Source organism: Hyperolius riggenbachi, chromosome 9 (genome assembly GCF_040937935.1).
Source record: "Hyperolius riggenbachi isolate aHypRig1 chromosome 9, aHypRig1.pri, whole genome shotgun sequence".
Classification (NCBI taxonomy): Eukaryota; Metazoa; Chordata; class Amphibia; order Anura; family Hyperoliidae; genus Hyperolius; species Hyperolius riggenbachi.
The window spans coordinates 146,213,990-146,236,935 of NC_090654.1; the positions used below are offsets into that span (position 1 = coordinate 146,213,990).

The 22,946-nt window shown below is 43.1% G+C and overlaps 1 protein-coding gene across 1 annotated transcript in view; it reads right to left on the bottom strand.

Annotated features, from left to right (window-relative positions):
• COPA (COPI coat complex subunit alpha) overlaps nt 1–22,946 on the bottom strand; it is a 329,230-nt gene that overhangs the window by 253,030 nt on the left and 53,254 nt on the right. The window contains exons 3-4 of the mRNA XM_068253599.1: nt 15,007–15,080; nt 10,236–10,316 (exon numbers count right to left, since the gene is read on the bottom strand). Of these exons, the coding sequence (XP_068109700.1) occupies nt 10,236–10,316; nt 15,007–15,080 (155 nt within the window). The remainder of the gene's footprint in view (nt 1–10,235; nt 10,317–15,006; nt 15,081–22,946) is intronic.

The window sequence follows — 22,946 nt, forward strand, 5'->3', positions numbered from 1 at the left end:
TAACCCATGCCAAGTCCCATGGAGGTATCAGAGCTCCAATACCTCTACATAATTCACCCAAATGTGAACAGGAAGTTCTGTCTTATCCAGTTACAATAAGAATTGGTTAATTCTGCTCTTAAAATCTTCATCTTTATGAGCACCAAGTATTAATTCCAAACAAGGCTGTACATATATTAAGGTTTTCAACAAAATGAAAACGTATATCACCTTCCAGGTCTGGAATGGTGGACAACTCCACCCCATAAACAATTAGGTGATGGCTCATTACACCAACAAGCATTTTTTACATATTGCCTTTCTCTTTTAAACCTTCCAGGTACCAAATACCACCTCATTACCAACTTATATTGCAGTAGTTGGCGTGCAGATATCTTAGAGGTCCAAATGTTTCCTAATACCCTATTCCATTTTGAAAAAAAGACAACCAGCATTCCCAATCAATTTACCCATTTAGTTCATAATGGAGCTAGGGAGTTTCGATCAGTATTCTTCAGGAATTTATATATCCAGGAAAGCACTGTGGGTGGGACTGCACATATTGTGATGCCTTCGGGGACCCTCTCATTTTCAGCATTATAAAGTGGGAGGATTACTGGCTGGCCACCCCTCTGGATCACCACTACAAAAGGGAAAATGCTATAGTTAGCATTTATATATACCCAATCCGGTGCAAGAGTAAGAAAAGATGACCTGCCTAAGCAGAATACTGTGCAACCAGTTGCATGAGGATTGCCCACCCCCACCAAAAAAAAACAAAAAAAAAAAAAACAAAACAAAACATACAAACAAAAAAACAACAACAACAAAAAACAAAAACAACAGGGAATTCCGATGCAAACTGCCAACACCTTATCATCCTGTAGTGCCAACAGCAGTAGTGGCAAGAGGTCAAACGCTGAAAATTGGCATGTGCATATTCCCCAACTTTGCCATGAAGCCCCTAAAAAGTCCTGGTGCAACCAATTACCTTGAGTGTAGGAGCACACTAGGCAGAATCGCATTTGCGTTTTTCATAGCACATAGTGAAAAACGCGTATGTGATTCTGCCAAGTGTGTTCCTACCCTTAAAATGCACATTATTAGTGAAATAAAGTCCACCTCTGTGCAATCTAAGTGCCACATGTTCAGCCAGTATTATTATTATTTATTGTATTTATAAAGCGGCAACATATTACACAGCGCTGAACATTAATTTAGGTTACAGACAATATTTAGGGGTGACATACAGCAATATGACAATACAGGAATACAAGAAAACTAGATCACACAGCACAGTATGACCACAAGATAATGCTTAGTCACTGGATGGAGCATGGAGATTGGGCAAGTTAGGTTCACTCAAGTGCATAGCATGAGTTCACAATAATGGAGGTGCATGATCAGGTAGGACACAAAAGGAGGAGGACCCTGCCCAAAGGCTTACAATCTAGAAGGAGAGGTAGAGACACGAAAGGTAGGGACCAGAGTTCCGTTGTGGGTTTAGAGAAATTGTGAGGGGTGGTAGGCCAGAGTGAAAAGGTGAGTTTTGAGGGCCTTCTTGAAGATGTTGAAGGAGGGGGCTGCCCTCATGGGTGGAGGTAGAGAGTTCCAAAGTGTTGGAGCAGCTCTTGAGAAGTCCTGGAGGCGTGCATGGGACTGGGTGATGCGGGGGGCGGTCAGGCGAAGTTCATAGGAGGAACGGAGTGAGCAGCTAGGCGTGTACCTCTGAGTAAGATCAAAAATGTAGGTTGGACAGGTTTTGTGGACATTTGTAGGTCAGACACAATATCTTGAATCTGATTCTGGACTGGATAGGAAGCCAGTGGAGGGATTCACGGAGGGGAGCCGCCCTGGTGGAGCGATGGGAGGAGTGGATAATTCTGGCTGCCGCATTCATGATGGGACTGCAGTGGGGCTATTCGGGTCATAGGGGGACCAGATAGAAGGGCATTACAGTAGTCGAGGCGGGAAATTATGAGGGCACGGATGAGGAGTTTGGTGGTGGCAGAGGTCAGGAAAGGTTGAATCTTACAGATGTTACAAAGGTGGAAGTTGCAGGACTTTGTGAGGTTTTGGATGTGGGGAGTGAAGGAGAGTTCGGGGTCCAGAGTGACATCCAGACAGCGGGCTAGAGAGGTAGGGCAAATGGTAGTGTGGTTAACAGTGACATGCACATCTGGGAGGTTCAGGGATAGCCGGAGTGGGAAGATCATAAATTCCGTTTTGTCTAGATTTAGTTTATACTAAAGTTTATAGTACACACCTTTTAAGAAATGCCCCAAAGGCTTTCCCCAGCACTAAGCAAGAGGTATCACACCATGAAGACCAAAGAGCTCTCCAAACAAGTCAGAGCCAAGGTTGATTAGTAGTGATGGCAAGAACTACAGTCCCTGTGTAGTGACCTCGGGGCTACTTTTGGGTTGGCGAGGTCCGTCAGAGATTCTTGATTGAGCGATTTGCGCAAGACGTCACACAGAACGCTCCGGGCAGCGTGCCACCAAGCAAGCGCCTGCGGACTACTGACTTACCTTGCCAGTAGCCACCCAGGAACTGTTCGCCAGCAAACATGTCTAGCCATCAATATTGATGAGAAGTACAAGTTAGCGCTGGGATATTAAAATGAAAAAATAAAATAAAAAGTATCCAAAGCTTTGAATATCCCACGGAGCACCATGAAATCCATCATCTTCAATTGAAAAGAACATGGCACTACAGCAAACTTGCCAAGAGAGGACACCAAACCTCACAGACCTGGTGAGGACATTAATCAGAGAGGCGTTACATAGACCAAAGATAACTCCGCAGGAGTTGCAGAGTTCTATGCCAGAAACTGGAGTACCTTTCCATAAAACCACAATAAGCCTTAACTCCATAGAGCTGTATGGAAAAAAAAAGCCATTACTTTGCGTTAAAAATAAGAAGGCACATTTTGAGTTTGCTAAAGGCATGTGGGCGACTCCCAAAATGTATGGAAAATACAGGTAAGATGAGAATAAAATCTAGCGTTTCAGCCGCCAAGGAATTATATGTCTGGTGCAAACACAACACATCCCATTACCCCAAGAACACGGTTGCTGCAGTGAAACATGGTAGTGGCAGCATCATGCTGTGAGGCCGTTTTTCAGCAGCAGGGACTAGGACAACAGTCCGAGTTGAGGGAAAGATGGATAGTGCAAATTTAAGCAAAACCTGTGTCACTCTGCCAATGATTTGAGACTGGGAGGGAAGTTCACCTTTCAGCAGGATGACCCGAAGCATACTGCTAAAGCAACACTGGAGTGGTTTAAGGGGAACTAAATGTGTTGGAATGGCCTGGTCAAAGTTCAGAGTTAAATACAATAGAGAAACTGTAGCAAAAACCATCCAACATGAAGGAGTTGGGCCAGTTTTCCCTTGAGGAATGGCCAAAAATCCCAGTGTTAAAGAGAATCTGTATTGATAAAATCGCACAAAAGTAAACATACCAGTGCGTTAGGGGACATCTCCTATTACCCTCTGTCACAATTTCGCCGCTCCTCGCCACATTAAAAGTGGTTAAAAACAGTTTTAAAAAGTTTATTTATAAACAAACAAAATGGCCACCAAAACAGGAAGTAGGTTGATGTACAGCATGTCCACACATAGAAAATACATCCATACACAAGCAGGCTGTATACAGCCATCCTTTTGAATCTCAAGAGATCATTTGTGTGTTTCTTTCCCCCTGCAGCTATCTTCCACTGAAGTGTCAGGCTATTTCTTCCTGCAGAGTGCAGACAGCTCTGCCTGTATGTAATTCCTCAGTATGTGAAAGCCCAGCCAGCTCAGAGGAGGATTTATCCAGCTTGTAAAAGATAATAGAGCAGAGAGAAGCTGCACTAATCTAAATAATATACAGCAGTGTGCAGAGAGGGGCCTGGAGGGGGGAGATACATCACAGAACCACAACACTGAAGAACTTGGCAGCCTTCCAGACACAGGCTGACAAGTCTGACAAGAGAGAGATAAGTTGATTTATTACAGAGATGGTGATAGTAGAAAGTGCTGCAGTAAGCCAGAACACATTAGAATAGCTTTTGGAACTTGTAGGATGATAAAAAACAGGATGCAATTTTTGTTACGGAGTCTCTTTAAGCAAGATGTGGGAAAATGCAGAAACTTATACAAGGAGATTTGCAGCCTGCAAAAGGTACTGTACGTGCATTATAATTTACCATATCATCTAAGGGACTGGGGTCAGCGCAAATTTAAATTTCTAGGCTCCAGATACACAATATGCATAGGAGGCTTCGTCGTAGAAATAGAAATCCATAGGGTTTTTATCCTTTGCTGATTCTTGTAAGGGCCTAGAATACCTAGGTGAGAAGTAGGGAGATACTGGAAGCCCAATGGTGCAGTATCTTCAGGTATGGGGGGGGGGGGGGGGGGGGGGAAGGATTATATAGATATATACTCACAAAGGTGGGTTGCAGTTTTGCAGTTCCTGCAACCACCATACAAAAAGAGAATCTATCCTCTATGCCAGCGTTTTTCAAGTGCTGTTCCGCGGCACACTAGAGACTTATCCTGGTGTGCCGCCTAGAAGTGCTTGTATCTGGCCCCGCTGTGCGTGATTGGCCAGAAGCAGTGAATATGCATTAGTGTTAATAAGCGGGGGGCGGATCCACTGCGCTCGCTAGAGTGGATCCGCCCCCCCGCTCATTAACACTAATGCATATTCACTGCTTCTGGGCAATCGCGCACAGCAGAGCCAGATACAAGCGAACAAAAACCACGCGTGTACGCTTGGCTTGTATCTGGCTTGTATCTGGCCCCGCTGTGTGTGATTGGCCAGAAGCAGTGAATATGCATTAGTGTTAATGAGCGGGGGGGCGGATCTACTCCGCTCGCTCGAGTGGATCCGCCCCCCGCTCATTAACACTAATGCATATTCACTGCTTCTGGCCAATCACACACAGCGGGGCCAGATACAAGCCAGATGCCAGATACAAGCCAAGCGTACAAGCTTAATGACCCGCACCCACTACGAGACGAGTTATGGCTTACGATCCGCACCCACTGCACCAACAGGTACCCCACTAACCACTTGATCCACAATACCTCTGTGCGCCTTGTTGATTATGACTATGTCAATTTATCTACAAATAAAATCTGAAGAATTATTGGCATTAACTACTAGGTATACTGACCCTACATACTTTTGCTTTTATGCATGAACACAGCATTTTAGCAGTGCAGTTTTTTCCCCTCTTTTTTTCAGCCTCCTCTGCCATGGTTTTACTGCTGACAAGTGATGTAGCTGCCGCATGGTTTTTGGCAGTTGGAAGCTGCTGCATGGTTTTTGGCATGGTTTTTTGCAGTTTCCTGTCCGTGAACCTTGCTGCATTGTGGGAAGAAGCTATTTCCCACAATGCAGCTATTTCCCACAATGCAGCAAGGTTCACAGACAGGAAACTGCCTGTACTGTACATACTTTTCTTGTTCTTGTGGGAGGGGTTTCACCACAACATCAGGCATATAGAGTCCCCTGGTGATCCATTTGTGATGGGGTATCAGCTACTAGGACATCCTCTTCCGACTCCTTCCAGGCCTAGCACAGTGTGGAGACAGAGCTGTCATCTGGAGCTGTCATCAGAAGAGTGCTGAGTGTGACGGACAGCGGTTATCTTGAGGAGACAAGCGCAGTAAGTCCTGAGTGACAGTGAGATACTGCAGTGATGGACAGGTTTTTGAAAAGGAAAGAACTGGACTCTGAACAAAATTTGGAGCCAGATGAGAGCCCAAGTATGAGTGGGGGTCAAAAGAAAGCAAAGATGGTTATCGCAAGCAAATTCTCTGGCGCAAGGCAATATAGCGAAAGCTATATTTCAGTTGGATTTACTTTCACTGGAGATGCAAACAAACCAACTCCACTGTGCGTGGTGTGTGGTGAAAAGCTAGCTAACAGTGCTATGGTCCCAAGCAAACTTAAACGCCATCTCCAAACGAAACACCCTTCGCTTCAAAACAAGAATGCGGACTATTTTGTTCGCCTGCGTGACAACACAGAGAAACAGGCAACTTTCATGAGAAAAACCACAAAGGTAAATGAAAGAGCTCTTAAAGCTAGCCATCAAGTTGCTGAACTTATAGCCAAGTCAAAAAAGTCACACACTGTGGCAGAGACATTAATACTTCCTGCCTGCAAAGCTATTGTAGAGGAGATGCTCGGACCTGAAGCAGCTAAGGAAATAGCCAAAGTCCCTCTCTCAGACAACACAATTTCCAGACGTATTAATGACATGTCTGCAGACATCGAAAGTGTGGTTTTGGAAAAGATCCGTATCAGTGAGAAATTTGCATTGCAACTTGACGAGTCTACTGATATCAGTGGACATGCTCAACTCTTGGCCAATGTGCGTTTTGTAGATGGTGATGCAATTAGAGAAAACTTCTTTTTTTGCAAGGCATTGCCAGAAAAAACAACAGGAGAAGAAATTTTTCGGGTCACATCAGAATACCTTGAACAAGGAGGACTTAAGTGGGAAAACTGCACAAGTGTCTGCACCGATGGAGCTGCAGCCATGGTCGGGCGCACCAAAGGCTTTGTAAGCAGAGTGAAGGAAAGAAATCCAGATGTGATTGTTACGCATTGTTTTTTACACCGCGAGGCCCTCGTAGCCAAGACTTTACCAGCAGTCCTAGTTCATGTGTTGGATGATGTTGTGCGCATGGTAAACTTTGTTAAGTCACGACCCGTGAAAAGTCGCATATTTTCAGCTTTGTGTGAGGAGATGGGAGCGAAGCATAAAACCTTGCTGTTTCATACGGAGGTCCGGTGGTTGTCGCGTGGCAAGGTCTTGGTTCGTGTGTATGAGCTGCGGGAGGAACTTAAAGTGTTTCTGACAAATGAGAGGTCAGATTACGCAAAGCAGCTTGCAAGTGATGAGTGGTGTGCAAGGCTGGCATACCTGGCAGATATATTTTATCATCTGAATGAACTGAACACACGAATGCAAGGCCGAAGTGAAAACCTGCTTACAAGTACAGATAAAATAAATGGATTCCGTTCAAAGGTGCAACTCTGGCATCAACACGTGGAAAGTGGCAATCTTGAAATGTTCACACTCACCAAGCAATGGCAAAGTGTTCACACTGCTGCACTGTGTGAGATAATAGTTAAACATTTAAAAACTCTTGAGGAGAAGTTGTCATTTTATTTCTCTTCAGTCTCCACTGAATGCCTTGACTGGGTTAGGGACCCTTATAGCTCAGCATCAGTTGGTGGAAAGGACATGACTTTACAGGAGCAGGAGGAACTAACTGAACTGAGACAAAATCGTGGTTTCAAGCTAAGATTTGCTGATCTACCTTTGGACAGTTTTTGGTTGGATACCGCCAAGCAGTTCCCCCTTCTGGCAAACAAAGCGATTTTGACATTGCTCCCATTTTCCACTACATATCTGTGTGAGATTAGCTTTTCAAGCATGATTGCTATAAAAACCAAATACAGAGAGAGACTGAGAGCTGTTGACGAAGAGCTACGTGTGTGTCTTTCTTCGATTCCAGCCAGAATATCAGCTTTGTGTTCAGCCAAACATGCCCAGGTGGCGCACTGAATAAGTATTTTATAATTTTTCACTATTCTGTTTACTTAACATTTCATAATAAAGTAATTATAAAATACTTTCTTTGTGTTTATTTGATTCCTATTCAAGAGCATTACTTTATATATAGTCAATATAGGCACAGAGTTAAATTTTTTAACATTTTCTAATGGTGGTGTGCCTCGAGATTTTTTTCATGAAACAAGTGTGCCTTTGCCCGAAAAAGGTTGAAAAACACTGCTCTATGCTATCAAGGCATTTTGTATTGACCTGAGGAAGTGAGCCATGACATGCGCTGTCAGATTGCTTTTTGAATAAAAACTGTTTTCCAGTTGAACTGGTGTCTATATCTTCTGGAGAGGTAAGCAATTACCTCTCTTTATTATATAATTTTTTATTTGTATTTTAAAATACTTAAATAGAACAGACATTGGGCGCCTCCATCCTACCCACTACATAGAAATCTATGAGTATTATTGGCGGTAAATGTAAGCATCTCAATTTGTCTTTGCTGGGAGTATTGTTCCTCTTGATCATACTTCAACACTACAGACTTGCTTTACAATTCTGCAGTCCCCTATCCTGTGTCCCTTAAAATATTCTGTACTGTCAAAAATATATGTTGTAGTTCAACTTTATGATTGCCCTACCCATTGCAAGCCAACCACAAAAGTTGTTTGAGCAACTACTACACCACCTTTGATACAGGAAAACAAGGTTCAAATCCTGGCTGCAGCCAGTTAACTACTTAGTACAGGAGCCCTTGGGCAAACTAACATTTGTGTAAACAGCTGGCGGAGGCGGCAGATGCAGCCTCATGAGGCAGATTCCCAAGAGATTCTATGCTGAAATCGATCAGGAATTGGCCTGCAGTGTATTGGCAACCAACAGACCTCTCCCAGATCATATTCGATCAGAGAGATCTGCCTCTTAGTCAGTCTGCCCATACATCGCTAGATGTATGAGCACCTTTAGTGGCTTCTGCTCTCAAGCGCTTTGAGTGCAACAGGAGAAAAGCACTATGGAAATGTTGACATTATAATACCAGTAATTGATTTTAAATGTTATCCGCATATTTTAAAGTACTAAACAAAAAGACTTTTCATAAACAATAGCAAGCATTGTATTCTAAAGGTGGCCATACACTGGCCCGATTCGCGGCCGTTTCGACGGCAGATTCGATCCTGGGATCGAATCTGCTGCCAATCGTTCGTTCTAAACGCACCCGCCGATCCGATTTCCTCCCGAAATCGGATCGGTCCGTCGATCGTGCCGTGCGGGAAATTACCCTCGATGGCCCGCGGGTAGGTAGGGCGTCGCTAGCGGCGGCCGATCCGATCAGGTATACATTACCTGACGCTGGCTCCCGGGCGTCTTCTCCGCATCTTCTCCGCGCTGCACCCGCTCCATCCCGGCGCTTCCTGTCACTGCAGTGACCAGGAAGTTAAAATAGAGGGCGCTCTATTTGAACTTCCTGGTCACGGAGTGACACAGGAAGCGCCGGGATGGAGCGGGTGCAGCGCGGAGAAGATGCGGAGAAGACGCCCGGGAGCCAGCGTCAGGTAATGTATACCTGATCGGATCGGCCGCCGCTAGCGACGCCCTACCTACCCGCGGGGGGGGAGGCAGGCGACAGCGGCGGCTCCACAGATTGTGATCGGTTTCAGGCTGAAATCGATTCACAATCTGTTTGCAGTGAAGGCAGCCATACAATCCCTCTCTGATCGGATTCGATCAGATAGGGATCGGTCAGCTGGTCGATCTAATGGCAAATCGACCAGTGTAGAACTTAAAAGGTCACTGGAGTGAGGGGGATATGGAGGCTGACATATTTATCTCCTTTTAAACAATACAAATTGTCTGGTCATCCTTCTGACCCTCTACCTCTAAAGTTCATACATCTAGCAATTTGGCGGCCAATTGACCATCCGATTCGATGCAAATCCATGCCACCACAAGCATGCCAAATTGAGAATTCGACCAATTTCAGCCCAAAATTGTTTGAATGTATCGGACAAGCTGGGAAATCTCAGGCCGATGTGTTAAACTGGGTGCGCTGCGAAAAAGGGCGTGCAATATTGGGACAATCAACGAACACGACGGAACTCTACCATTGGGCACTACCATCGCCCCCATCCCCCCCCTTTTGTAAATATGCTCCCCTGCCGCACAATTGCCCCCTCCAGCCTTCTTCACCACGAGCAAAGTAGACAAGAATATGGGGATGCTCCACTGAAAACCTCAATCAGCCGGCAGTGCAGGAAAACAGGCTGCTCGAAACCACAAGTCCATATAGTGATGGTGAAATCCGCACAATGTCGGTTGAGGTAAAATGGCTTTATTAGATCAGGCACATATCAAGTAGATATCCAAACATCACATGCTAGGCCATGTGGCCTCAATTCACTAAGCTTAACTCCTGTCTTTAATAACTCTTCTGAGCTGTTTTACAGTTATCACAATTATATCACCATGGTGATAACTGTAAAACAGCTCTGAAGAGTTATTAAAGACAGGAGTTAAGCTTAGTGAACTGAGGCCACTAGTGTGCGGATTTCACCTTCACCATATGAGCACAGTAGGCAGTTGTGATACATGTGTGCAGCACTGCGCCCACGTTGTATTGCAACTGTCTTTTAGTATATAAGATAGTAATCTTTGACCTCAATAAATAAGATTACTACTTACATGATGGAAGAATGTGGTGCGAATATAATCAAGGTGACCCAGAAGAGTAAAAAGGCAGCGTCGAAGCTTGTAATTCCAGACCTGGGATAGAAAAAAAAAATAATTCTGTTAGGACTAACACATTCTACATTTGGTTGTATCCTACTGTTTGGATGCAGAACTTTTCTTGCAATTCCAGACACTCCCATACTAAAACAAAGCTTTGAGACTGTTGCCCTCTGGTGTATTTATACATACAAAATTAGTTCTCCTGTAAGACATCTTTTCTACAGACTAAATAAGCCCAATATATCTATCTAACCTTTCCTGGGAAGCGAGATCTTTCATTCCCCTGATCATTTTTTTTTTTTTGCTCATCTCTGCAGCTGCTCTAAAACTGCAATATCCCTCCTGTAACGTGGTGCCCAGAACGGATTTCATACTCCAGATGCTGCCTTACAAAAGAGCTAAACAGGGGCCGCATTATGCTAGCATCCTGAGTTTTTATCTCCCTTTAAAGTGAACCAGAGACGAAGCACCCTCATGTATTTTAACATATACATTAGTGGGGACATCAGAGAAAACTCCTACCCTGCTCTCGGTTTCATTCTTCACTGCTCAGCCTGCTGGTTATTAGCCCTGATAAAATCACTGACTCAGCATTCAGTCTGGCTTTGCTCAGGAATCGTTATAGCATTGTCTGCCTTCTGTGAGGTCTTTTCAAGCCCAAGCCTGCCCCATTCTGGCTCTGCTATAATGATTCCTGAGCACAGCCAGACTGAATGCTCAGTCAGGGATTTTATCAGGGCTAATAACAGGCAGGCTGAGCAGTGAATAATGAAACAGAGGGCAGGGTAGGTGTTTTCTCTAATGTTCCCACTGATATATATGGTAAAATACATAAGGGTGCTTCGTCTCTGGTTCACTTTAAATGCATTCCACAATTTTATTTGCTTTAGCTGCAGCTGCTTGGCATTGAATACAATTATTTAACGAGTACTCCTTAAGCCTCATACACACGGTACAATTTTCCATCTAATCGACCAGTGATCTGATAAGAAGTTGATTCGAGTGTGGACTTCGATTTTGCGTTGATAACTACCCAAAATCAATTGCAAAACCAATCGTAAGTCCGATCGGAATGGTCATAAATGATCTGGTCGATTCGTCGATCTGATGGAAAAAATTGTATCGTGTGTACCCAGCTTAAGTCTTTCTCCAAGTTTGATGTCCCCATCTATACCCCCTTACTCTGTGTGATGTTAGAGCATCGGTACATCTTGGTACAACCAAGATGCATGACTTAGCATTTTTTTTTTTACATTGAAATTGCCCATATTGCCATCCTATCCAGATTCTTCTGCAATATGTAACCATTATTATTATGATGATTTATTAGATTTATATAGCGCCAACTTATTACGCAGCGCTGTACAATAAATAGGGTTACAGACAATACAGGTAATAGACAATAGATACAACAATACAGGTAATAGCAAAAAGATACACAACACAATGCAGACAGTAGTATAATGCCAGATCATAAACTGGAGCGGTAGTGGTAAAAATTACAAGTTCCAAATTCTGGGTAAAGTGCACACAGTCAAGTATAATCTTCCTTTGTGTAGATTACACAACTTTGTTTCAACTGCCATAACAGCAACATTTTCACTTTATCTACTAGGTCATTAACCAGTTCAGGACCAGCTGTAGTTAAAACTACGTTGTACTTGTGGCCGCCCAAGCCGGATGCTGCATACATTGCTTATTGTTAACAATATTAATTTATTATTTAATCAGTGTTTGCCTATTGTAAAAAAATTCCTCTTTCTGATTTACATTCTGAAATTTATCACTGGCGGTGACATCTTTAGTTCTGTCAGGTGATGTGTATGGAATATTCGTTACTGAGAGTTCTATGCACAGAAGGAGATTTGCTTGCTTTGCAGTTGAAAAATGCTGTCATTTTCCACAATGGCCTCAATTCACTAAGCAGTTTAGACTAGTCTACAGATGGGTTTTAGTCTACTGATGGTTTGGTGTAATGTTTTAGATCTGTTTTTAGACCAGGTCTAACATTCAGTAATTACACAATTCACAAAGGCAAACAAGGAGTAACCACGCCCACTTTTTCTGATAGAGATTAGACCAGCTGATTTCTGTGGGTAAAGTGCTTATGTGAGGGATTTTAGATGCGAGAATGGAACCTTTTGAATTAATTATGCAGGAGTTTAATTATATGCAGAGGAGAGCTCAACAGAGTAGAAGGATGTCAATCCTAGCTACTTGTTTGTGAATTGCATCTTTTGATCATTTCCCCTGCTTTACCAACTTAATTACCGAAAGGTTTAGACCAGGTCTAAAACATTTGGTAATAGTGAATTCCCCTTTGATGCAACTGACCAAACCATCCATAGACTAAAACCCATAAGTAGACTAGTCTAAACTGCTTAGTTAATTGAGGCCAATGTAACTAGGTTCCCAGACAGCAAACTGTCAGGACCTTGATCATGACATAATACTATGGGCATGGTTTAGCCACAATATCAGTCATACAGACCCACCTGATCTATTTGAGAAAAGGTAAAGATTTCTCGTGGGAAAGGGAGCATCAGCTACTGATTGGAATGAAGTTAAATCCCTGGTTAAAATTACTCTTTAAAGCAGTAGGATTAGCCATACTATGCCAGGGAAAGAAAAAAAATATATGTAGATAAATACTTGATCTACTTCTATAACATGTATTGTACTGTCCATGTTTTGATTTCAGTGAATTTCATATAGTAAATGAAGAGAATTCTGTTCATGGTGGGGGCCATGTCTTTTGCCCACAGTTTAGGCTAAATCCTGATGTCATTTCTGCCCTTCACTTTTTTTTCTTTTTTCCCTCCAATCACTGAGTCACCTCAGCCTTGCTTGTAAACACAAGTGAGCAGGGGATAAGGTTTCAGATAAGCAGACAGGCAGGGAAATAAATGGAAGAGGAGGAATAGATTATAGATAAAAAAAGAACTCCCAGCATGCAACTGTTTGGCACTGACTACTAAAGGGCCAGTGCCTCTTAAAGAGAACCCGAGGTGGGTTTGAAGAATATTATCTGCATACAGAGGCTGGATCTGCCTATACAGCCCAGCCTCTGTTGCTATCCCAAACCCCCCTTAGGTCCCCCTGCACTCTGCAATCCCTCATAAATCACAGCCACTGCTGCTGACGAACAGCTTGTCAGAGCTGGCTGTGTTTATCTCTATAGTGTCAGCAGGGCCGGGCCGAGGCATAGGCTGGAGAGGCTCCAGCCTAAGGGCGCAGTGTAGGAGGGGGCGCAAAATTCATTCAGCTGTCATTCCTAATTGTGTTTGAAGCAGAAAGAAATAAGAAATGGGGATACATATCAGTGACTGCAAGCCAGGTAACTAGATATTAAGGTGTTGGGGAGGTTGTGGGCCCTGTGGCACCTCAGTCTAATAGCAATCAGTGTGTGACGGCTGGGGTGGCAGGGATGGAGGGGCGCACTTTGGTGTCTCAGCCTTGGGTGCTGGAGGACCTTGTCCCACCTCTGAGTGTCAGTCTGCTGCTCTCCCCGCCTCCTGCAGAACTCCAGTCCCCGCCTGCATCCCTTCCCTCCCTGCTGATTGGAGGGAAGGGATGGGGGCAGGGACCGGAGCTATGCAGGAGGCGGGGGAGCATCTGAGACTGACACTACAGATGTAAACACAGCCTCACAGCAAGGCTGTGATTTATGAGGGATTGCAGAGTGCAGGGGGACCTTAGTGGGGTTTGGGATAGCAACAGAGGCTGGGCTGTATAGGCAGATCCAGCCTCTGTATGCAGATAACATTCTTTAAACACACCTCGGCTTCTCTTTAAGTATGTAATAACTCCAAATCATAACAGCAAAAAAAGTTTTGAATGCAGGATTAGCATCTTTATCACTTAATACACTCAGACCAGTTGCTGTTGAAATCTAAAGACAGCAGAGTTCCGTACCTCGCTGAGAAACAGATTTCATTAGCTTTTGAACTCCTGATCACCTTAAAAAGGGACCAGAGGCTGCAGTCCAAAATCAATTAATAAATACACTGAACAGTAGTGGACTCCGTAATGACGCCTGTGGGGCGCCATGGTTAACAGTCACCCATTTTGAATATGATCTATTGTACACAACTCTTGGCCTTCAGTTCATTAGTCAGTTCCTTATCCCTGCAAAGATTCTTCCCCCAGTCATTTCATCCTCAGCTTCTGCACCAAACTGGACTTTGAAACCATTAAGTTTTTACTACTGTGTTCAGACTGGGACGATTATTCCAATTACCTTTTCCAGTTACAAAGAAAATGTCGAGTGGACACAGACATAAAAATGGGAGAGATTTTTAACAAATTCCTTCTACAATATATCCAACACAAAAAGCTTTGACTGGAGTTACAGTAAAAACTATGCACATAAGCTACATAAAAGCATACAACTGATTTCCAGTGAACAGCGAGTGTGCAGCTGGGGGTAATGGGGGAGCACTTACCTATGGGATGCTGCTTCACTGGCCCCCAGCCCATTCAGGACTCTTGATCCGCCTTGGAAAGTACTAAACTCCCATCTCCCAGACAACATCTCCAAGCATGCATTACAGCTTGGAGATGTGACCCCCACCAGAAATTACCCACAGAAGCTGCAGTCGGCTTTCAAGTAATGGTGCTCTCCCAGACCTCTGGCACCCCCAGGGGGGGGGGGGGGGGGCACCATTACGAACCTCCCTTATGCAGTCAAACATTTGAAGTAGCCAAACAAGAATATACTGACCTTAATTTTGTAGTCATCTCCTCCAGACACAAAGAGAGGCTGCTGCTTGTGAAAGTCAATACCACGGACAGGGCCTAATGGAAACCAAGCAAAAATTTGAATTTCAAGATACAATCATAACAAGTCTAATATTTATAGGCTGTTGGATTTTAGCAGGTTAATCGTTAAAGGATATCTGAACTGACATAATATAAACATGCATGTACAGTCCCACGCCTACATAGAACTAGCCCGTGTTCTTTTCTTCTCACACTAAGGACCATATGCAATTCACTTTTTCACCAGTTTTCTCCTAGGAGATAATTTGTATCTTTTATTTAAAATAACGTTCCAGTACTTTTAAAGGGACTCCGAGAACACCATACAGTTTTTATAGGAACAGCATCAGTTTTTATTCTTCAAAAATACAAGTTCTCCTCGACTGCAGTCGTGAAATGTAGACAAGTTACAGAGGTTCTGTGAACTGAATCTGAACTTGTCTACATTTCACAACTGCAACTGAAGAGAATTTTTATTTTCGAAGAATATAAACTGATGCAGCTCTTATAATTAAAAAAAAAAAAAAGCCTTGTTACGCGCATACATACATATATACATACACACTTTTATTTCTTTTTTTTATTTATTTTCCCTGTATATTTATGTGGGGTACAACTATGCCAGTGTATTTTATTGAGGTTATTGTACCATACATTCTTGACTGTACAATCTTTTACCACACTTATCTGCAGGGCTGTGGAGTTGCCACAAAAATCTTCTTAGTCCTACTCTAATTCCTCAGTTTATGATACCACTGACTCCTTCAACTTACATATAGCAATCTCGTTGATTTAAAGTATGTAACATAAAAGGAATTTCATCACTTCCAATGCTAGCCCTAGGTAGGAAGAGGGTACAAATAGGAACAAAGAACATCGGGCCCTAGGCAATCTAACAGTGGGTAAATGTAAAGCCCCATCTACACCATACAATTTTTTTGTCCGATTCGATTCACTGATTTGATTCAATCCGACATGTCCGATCTGGATTCGATTCTATTTGCCATTGCAAAACAATGGTAACTTGAATGGAATTGAATCCCGATCGGACATGTCGTATTGAATCAAATCAATCAATAGAATCTGACAAAAAAAACTGTATGGTTTAGATGGGGCTTGTGATGTGTAGGTACTCTGCAGGAGAATGAGAGGATTCTTCCTTTATTACAAATAGCTGATGACACTTGTGTTGCCCGAGCTTGTATTTGGTTGTTGTCATCTCTGTCCACTTTTTCTAACCTCGACACACAGTTACTCAAAGCAAAGTTTGTGAGCTTTGTGGTCCTTGGCATCAATAATTTAAATTTTCCCATTGAAAAGAAACAAATTGGGCCGTTTGACAGTGCAATTTAAATATTCCGCTTGAAAATCAATAGGTGAATTCTGATTGGCTGTTGTAGGCTCCACTAACTTTCCTAAATATTGATCTCAGTCACCCAGAGACCAACTGTGCGACGTTTGAGAAACCTAGCATTAAGAGCATAAGAATGGATGCAGTTTACATTTTCCCAGTGAAAAATGTGGTAACGTTGCATTTCCAACAGTTTGGGTTTATTAGAGGTGCTGAAAAGGGATAGCTTGTATGCAAAGAAAAACCAGCGGAGTCTTTTTGGAAGGTTTCTGAGTGGGTCGAGCATGAGGAAGGTTTGGTGAGCAGTTGTGAAGTTTTTATGATGTCAGAATGAGTAATGGATATATGCAGGTCTATATGCACCATTTGTTTTGGTGAGAGTTGGGTGTTTTAGCAGTAGCTAGATAATTGTACCACCAAGATATTACCTTTTTTTAAAGGCAAATGTAGCGGTTAAGTGGGGGTTAAGGGAGTTTGGAAAATATAGGGCTTTTAATTTCCTTTTTAATGATATGTGAAAGTCTCATGTATGTAAAAATGTCAGAGGAGGAGAGCAGATATTGATGCACTAGGCTTGGGTAGGGCTTAATGGAATCATGTGCAATCAAGTCATTAATGTATAATATTCCTTTCTTGATCTAAGAGTTCAAAGAAAGGTCAGGGGATAGGTTTTGAGGGGCAAGAACAGGGAGTTTTACCGCTACAATCTCTTGAGTTTGGAGGGAGGTTTTGGTGGCACAAAGGGACGGGGGGGGGGGGGGGGGGAAATTGTGGTTTTGGGTGTGGTTTTGGGTATGGTTTATGAAGAAGCACGAGAGTCGGAGCTTGAGGTCTATTCCCATTATTTCTCTTTCAATATCCAACCATAAATTCTGCTTTGTTGGTGCCCAGCATTGTTTAGCAGTGTCTAGGATGCAGACATGATAGTAGGTTTGAAAAGCGTGGGAATTCCGAGTCCACCTTTAGATTTAGGTATAGTTATTGTCTTAAAAAGGACACTTTATGACTCCTCTTTCCAAAAGAATTTAGATTCTCTTTTGTGGAGTTCTAAAAAGGAATAGATAGAATATATATTATATATATATATATATATATATATATATATATATATATATATATATATATATATATATATATATATATATATATATATATATATATATATATATATATATATATATATATATATATATTTTGTGTTTTGTGTAGTTTGGAACACGTGTAAGACTTTAGGTAATACCTGCATTTTAAAGAGAATATGTACTCTAAAATTCTTACAATAAAAAGCATACCATTCTATTCATTATGTTCTCCTGGGCCCCTCTGTGCCGTTTCTGCCACTCCCTGCTGCAATCCTGGCTTGTAATTGCCAGTTTTAGGCAGTGTTTACAAACAAAAAACACGGCTGCTAACCAGCATGTGATAGGCTGAGAGAAGCTCAGTCTATGACTCATATAGAGAGGGTGTGTATAGCTTCTGCCCATCACAAGCAGAGTAGCACATTCCTGCCTGAGCCCGACAAAGCTGACAAAGGAAAGATTAGATTATATAACAGAGATAATACAGCCACCGTGCAACTAGGAAAGGCTGCAGAAAGACAGATCACATTAGAACAGGTATAGGAACTTATAGATAGAAGAAATAAGGTGGAACATTTTGTTACAGAGTCTCTTTAAAGGGAATCTGAAGTGAAAATAAACTTTTGATATAATGAATTGTATGTGTAGCACAGCTAAAGGCTTGTACACTTGGTGGATCATTCAAATCCAGTCTTATCAGCTCAACGACCGACCGTACACACGGCCGATTTGACATCAAACGTCCAAACGACCGTGTGTACGAGCCTTAAAGAGAACCCGAGGTGGGTTTGAAGATTATTATCTGCATACAGAGGCTGGATCTGCCTATACAGCCCAGCCTCTGTTGCTATCCCAAACCCCCCTAAGGTCCCCCTGCACTCTGCAAGCCCTCATAAATCACAGCCACGCTGCTGACAAACAGCTTGTCAGAGCTGGCTGTTTTTATCTCTATAGTGTCAGTCTGCTGCTCTCCCCGCATCCTGCAGAACTCCAGTCCCCGCCTGCATCCCTTCCCTCCCTGCTGATTGGAGGGAAGGGACGGGGGCAGGGACCGGAGCTATGCAGGAGGCGGGGGAGCAGCTGAGACTGACACTACGGATGTAAACACAGCCTCACAGCACGGCTGTGATTTATGAGGGATTGCAGAGTGCAGGGGGACCTTAGTGGGGTTTGGGATAGCAACAGACGCTGGGCTGTATAGGCAGATCCAGCCTCTGTATGCAGATAACATTCTTTAAACACACCTCGGGTTCTCTTTAAGAAATAGAACATTAGAATCAAATATATGAATCTCATTGTTTCCAGTACAGGAAGAGTTAAGATGACCATGCATTTACTCGATTTCCCACCGATAGACCACTGATTCGATCACTGTGATTAAATCTGCTGTGAAAGATTACGCCATCACAAACCGATTTCCTACCGAAATCGATAGATTCTGTCAATCTGTCCAGACGGAACATTTTGCTCGAACCCGGCAGGTCCGGAGTCGTTAGAGTCATTAGCGGCGTTCATTACAGCGAGGCAAGGGTAAATGCAGCAATAATCTCACCTGTTCTGCCAGCGCGAGTCCCTGGGTCCGTGCTGACACTTTCTCCGGCTGGCCTACTCCATCCTTATGTCACTTCCTGTCCCGTCCTGTGACCAGAAGAAGTTCAAACAGTAGAGGGCGCTCTATTGTTTTAACTTCCCCTTCTCGCAGGACGGTATAGGAAGTGAAGATGAAGGAGGCCAGCCGCAGCAGCGGGGGAGAGCAGAGGCAGGCAGCAGCTCCACATATTGTAAATCGATTTCATGCTGAACTCGATTCAAAATATATGTGCAGTGTATGGGCAACCATTAGATCCCTCTCTGATCTGATTCGATCAGAGAGGGATCTATCTGTTGGTCGATCTGGTGGCAATCGACTAGTGTATGGCTGCCTTTAAAAAACTTCACTTGCCATCTATGCAAATGAGCTCCTCTGAGCTATATAACTGAAAATAAAAATATAAGACTTTCTTTGCTACTAATGTTCTATTAATTATCTGTACTACACATACAATTCATTATATCATAAGGGTTTTTTTTTTGGACCTCAGGTTCCTTTTTGAAGATGTGGAGGAGCTAGTGGGGATATCACCTAAGCAGGGCATAGATAATGTCTCCTGGAAGTTCTTGCAAGCTGTGGCAATTAAATAAAATGTTAAGCTAGACTAAGGGCTGGTGCACACCAAGAGTGCATCTGAGCACTTTTAAAAAATGCTAGCGCTTTAAAAAGCGCTTAGCTAATGTATTCGAGTGGGATGGATCACTCCAGAGCGATGTGATTTTTTCCCCCCCCCCAAGTCCTGCAGCATTTCTACTGATTTCTGAAGTGATTCAGCCTCAATGTTAAGTATCGAAAAGTGGAAAATCGTTCTGAAAAGTGCTAGATCAGAGCGATTTTCCAAACGTTTTTGTTACAGAAGCTGTTCAGTTCCAGCTCTACTGTAACAAGAAATAAACGCTACATCAAAAAACCCCAAAATTTGCTAGGTAAGATTAGAAAATCACTAGGCACATAGCTAGAATCGCTCTGAAAAAAAAAACACTTCAAAAGCGATGAGTGTTTGCAATTACGCTAGCGCTTTTTGGTGTTCAGTGGCCCTAATAGACAGATTCAGAGTGAGCAGAGGCAGTATAACAAACATATTCTAAAGGGATGTTGGGATACATGTTAGTATTATAATGCCCTCACTGCGGGGAACAGCTTGTAACAAAACAGAGACAGCTCCACAATGTTACCGAACAGGTTTTTGTCAATGGGCTTCAGTAAATTACCGAACTTCTACCACACCTGTGAAAATTTTTATGCATTAGCACACACAAAAAAAGGTCTTAAATACCAAATGTGATTTTTTAACGTCCAAATTTTCTTTATCGCACATCCTTTTATGAATCAAGGCCAGTCTCCTATTATGATTACTCCGTTTGCTCTTTTTTTATCCAAACTATCTAAAAATGTAATCAGGAAATCAGCTTGGCCTACATTAACCACACCACAAGCCTTTTTTGTTAAAAATGTGAATTGCATACTACAGCAACCAGGGGACAAACAACTGAAATTTGACAGAGTCCACAGGGCCCTGCGGCTGCAACCTGCTGCGGTTGAGCCATGCAAGAAGTCATTTGCCGGCTCCACTACTTCCCCACAAAAGAAGCCATAATGCAGGCCACCAACTGATGCTTTTTCAAGACCTGGCCCCTAGCACATTGGCCCAACGCAAGGCTCTCCAGCCACTCCTGAAAGTTTTACAAGACATAGGAGTCACCTACAAGTGGGGATTCCCCTTCCAGCTCCAGATCACCAGAGACGTTAAGACATATACTCTAAAAGATCCAATAGGATTACTGGATTTATTTAAAGCCAGAGATCCCAGTAGGTGATTTACCAGACTGGCAACCAGATAAGCTGTTTGTGGGTCTCCCCCAATGAGTACGAAGCTCTAGAGCTGGAGATAGGCAACGGAGATGACTGAATACTAGGTTGTTTCCCCTTTAATTCAGCTGACCAGATTCCAGAGCTGTTCTGGGTGAGCCAACACCTGGAGGTAGATGCTCGGTCTACCTTTGTTTTCACGACGTGACCCCAGTTAAAAAAAATTTCCCCTGATCGCTATGGTTTTTTCAGATGGTTTTTGATGACTACTACATCCCATAGGCTGCACGCCACTACAGTGACCCAGGCTCGTGTTTGTGGAAACCCCATAATCTTAAATTTTTTTTACATAAATGTAGGAGGCTGTTGTGATACAAGTGCATATATGAAATCTGCCTACTACACATGGCACCAGACTAAACTTAAGCTCCACGATGTGGAACATTGCTCAGCAGCTGCAACTGATATTATGCTTTGACACAAACTACTGGGCTAAGCGTTGCATTATGTATGCCTGTACGAGAGAATCCCCATGTTTTGCACTAGCCTCGGGCAGATTTACTGTTTATCTCAATGAAGAACATTACTCCTCCACTGCTTTGGAGACAAGGAAAAACCGAGAGCCCAATCTGGTGCAGTATGTTAATGAAGAGAATATGTGTTTTAAGGTTATACTCACAAACACGGGTCACCACACAGGCGACCACTGGAATAGCAGGTGGGGAGAATTATAATCTGACCCCACTCAGGTCTAAAAAGTCGCTCTCTATAGACAGGAAAAAAAGAATTGGGGATACACCCCTCCACCAAAGGTGGACCAAGTATATGAGTAAACAAGAGTAACAGAGGCGCCAAAGTAGGATAAAATAATTAAAATCAGTCTAAAAGGAGGGACATGGGTGGATTCACCTCCCTCAGGTATAATAATGACCAGGCCGAGTTTAGCCGTTAATTTCACAACTATATTTCATAACAATCTCCAAAAATTGATGCAACGCGTTTCACGGGTCAACCTCCCGCTTCATCAGGCAATCGTAAAAGGAGAACACAGCTGAAGATCAGTGTCAGGTCAGAGCGCCTCTATATCAAGGTCAGAGGCGCTCTGACCTGACACTGATCTTCAGCTGTGTTCTCCTTTTACGATTGCCTGATGAAGCGGGAGGTTGACCCGTGAAACGCGTTGCATCAATTTTTGCAGATTGTTATGAAATAAATATAGTTGTGAAATTAACGGCTAAACTCGGCCTGGTCATTATTATACCTGAGGGAGGTGAATCCACCCATGTCCCTCCTTTTAGACTGATTTTAATTATTGTATTCCACTTTGGCGCCTCTGTTACTCTTGTTTACTCATATTACTCCTCCACTGTCTCTGATACCCGCCTAGGCCTACAATATACGATGACTTACGTTCTGAGCTTACGGTTTGGTTTTGCTGATTATTTCTGACCCCTTGGATATGAGTGTGTGTGTGTGTGTGTGTGTGTGTGTGTGTGTGTGTGTGTGCGCGCCTGCTAGGTGTATTTCCTTTAAAATGTACTAATATGATAATATAAACTGTCACATGTTCATCTAGACTAATCAGATAGAAGTGGTGTTCACCTTTTTTTGTTTGGAAGATGGGGAGGGGGGAAAAGTAGACAGAGATAGACTGGAGAGATGGGGACAACGGAAGATAACTTATAGAAAAAACAGGAAATAGCCCTTTACAACTCGATTAAATGATCTAGAAACATCAAAGCAGGGAGACGCACACCTCACTGACTTACAGCCTTCCGGCCTGCTCCCCAGTTTTATGCAGACTCGAGGCCTATGGCTTGATTCACTGCAAAGATGTTTGAGGGGGGTGGAGCATGTAGAGGGAAATATAGGCTATGGGATGCTAACTACATGCACCGAGCTTCAGTTGTTATCAAAGAGGGGTGGCCATCTGGGCGGTCCATAGCCCAGAACAGGGATTTCCCTGCTCCCTGTCACTGGGCCATTCAGGTGATCGTCCACGATGGGGTGTTTTGTGTATGAGGCTGCTAAACTATAGCACACATATAAAATTGTCAACTGAGAACGGAAGG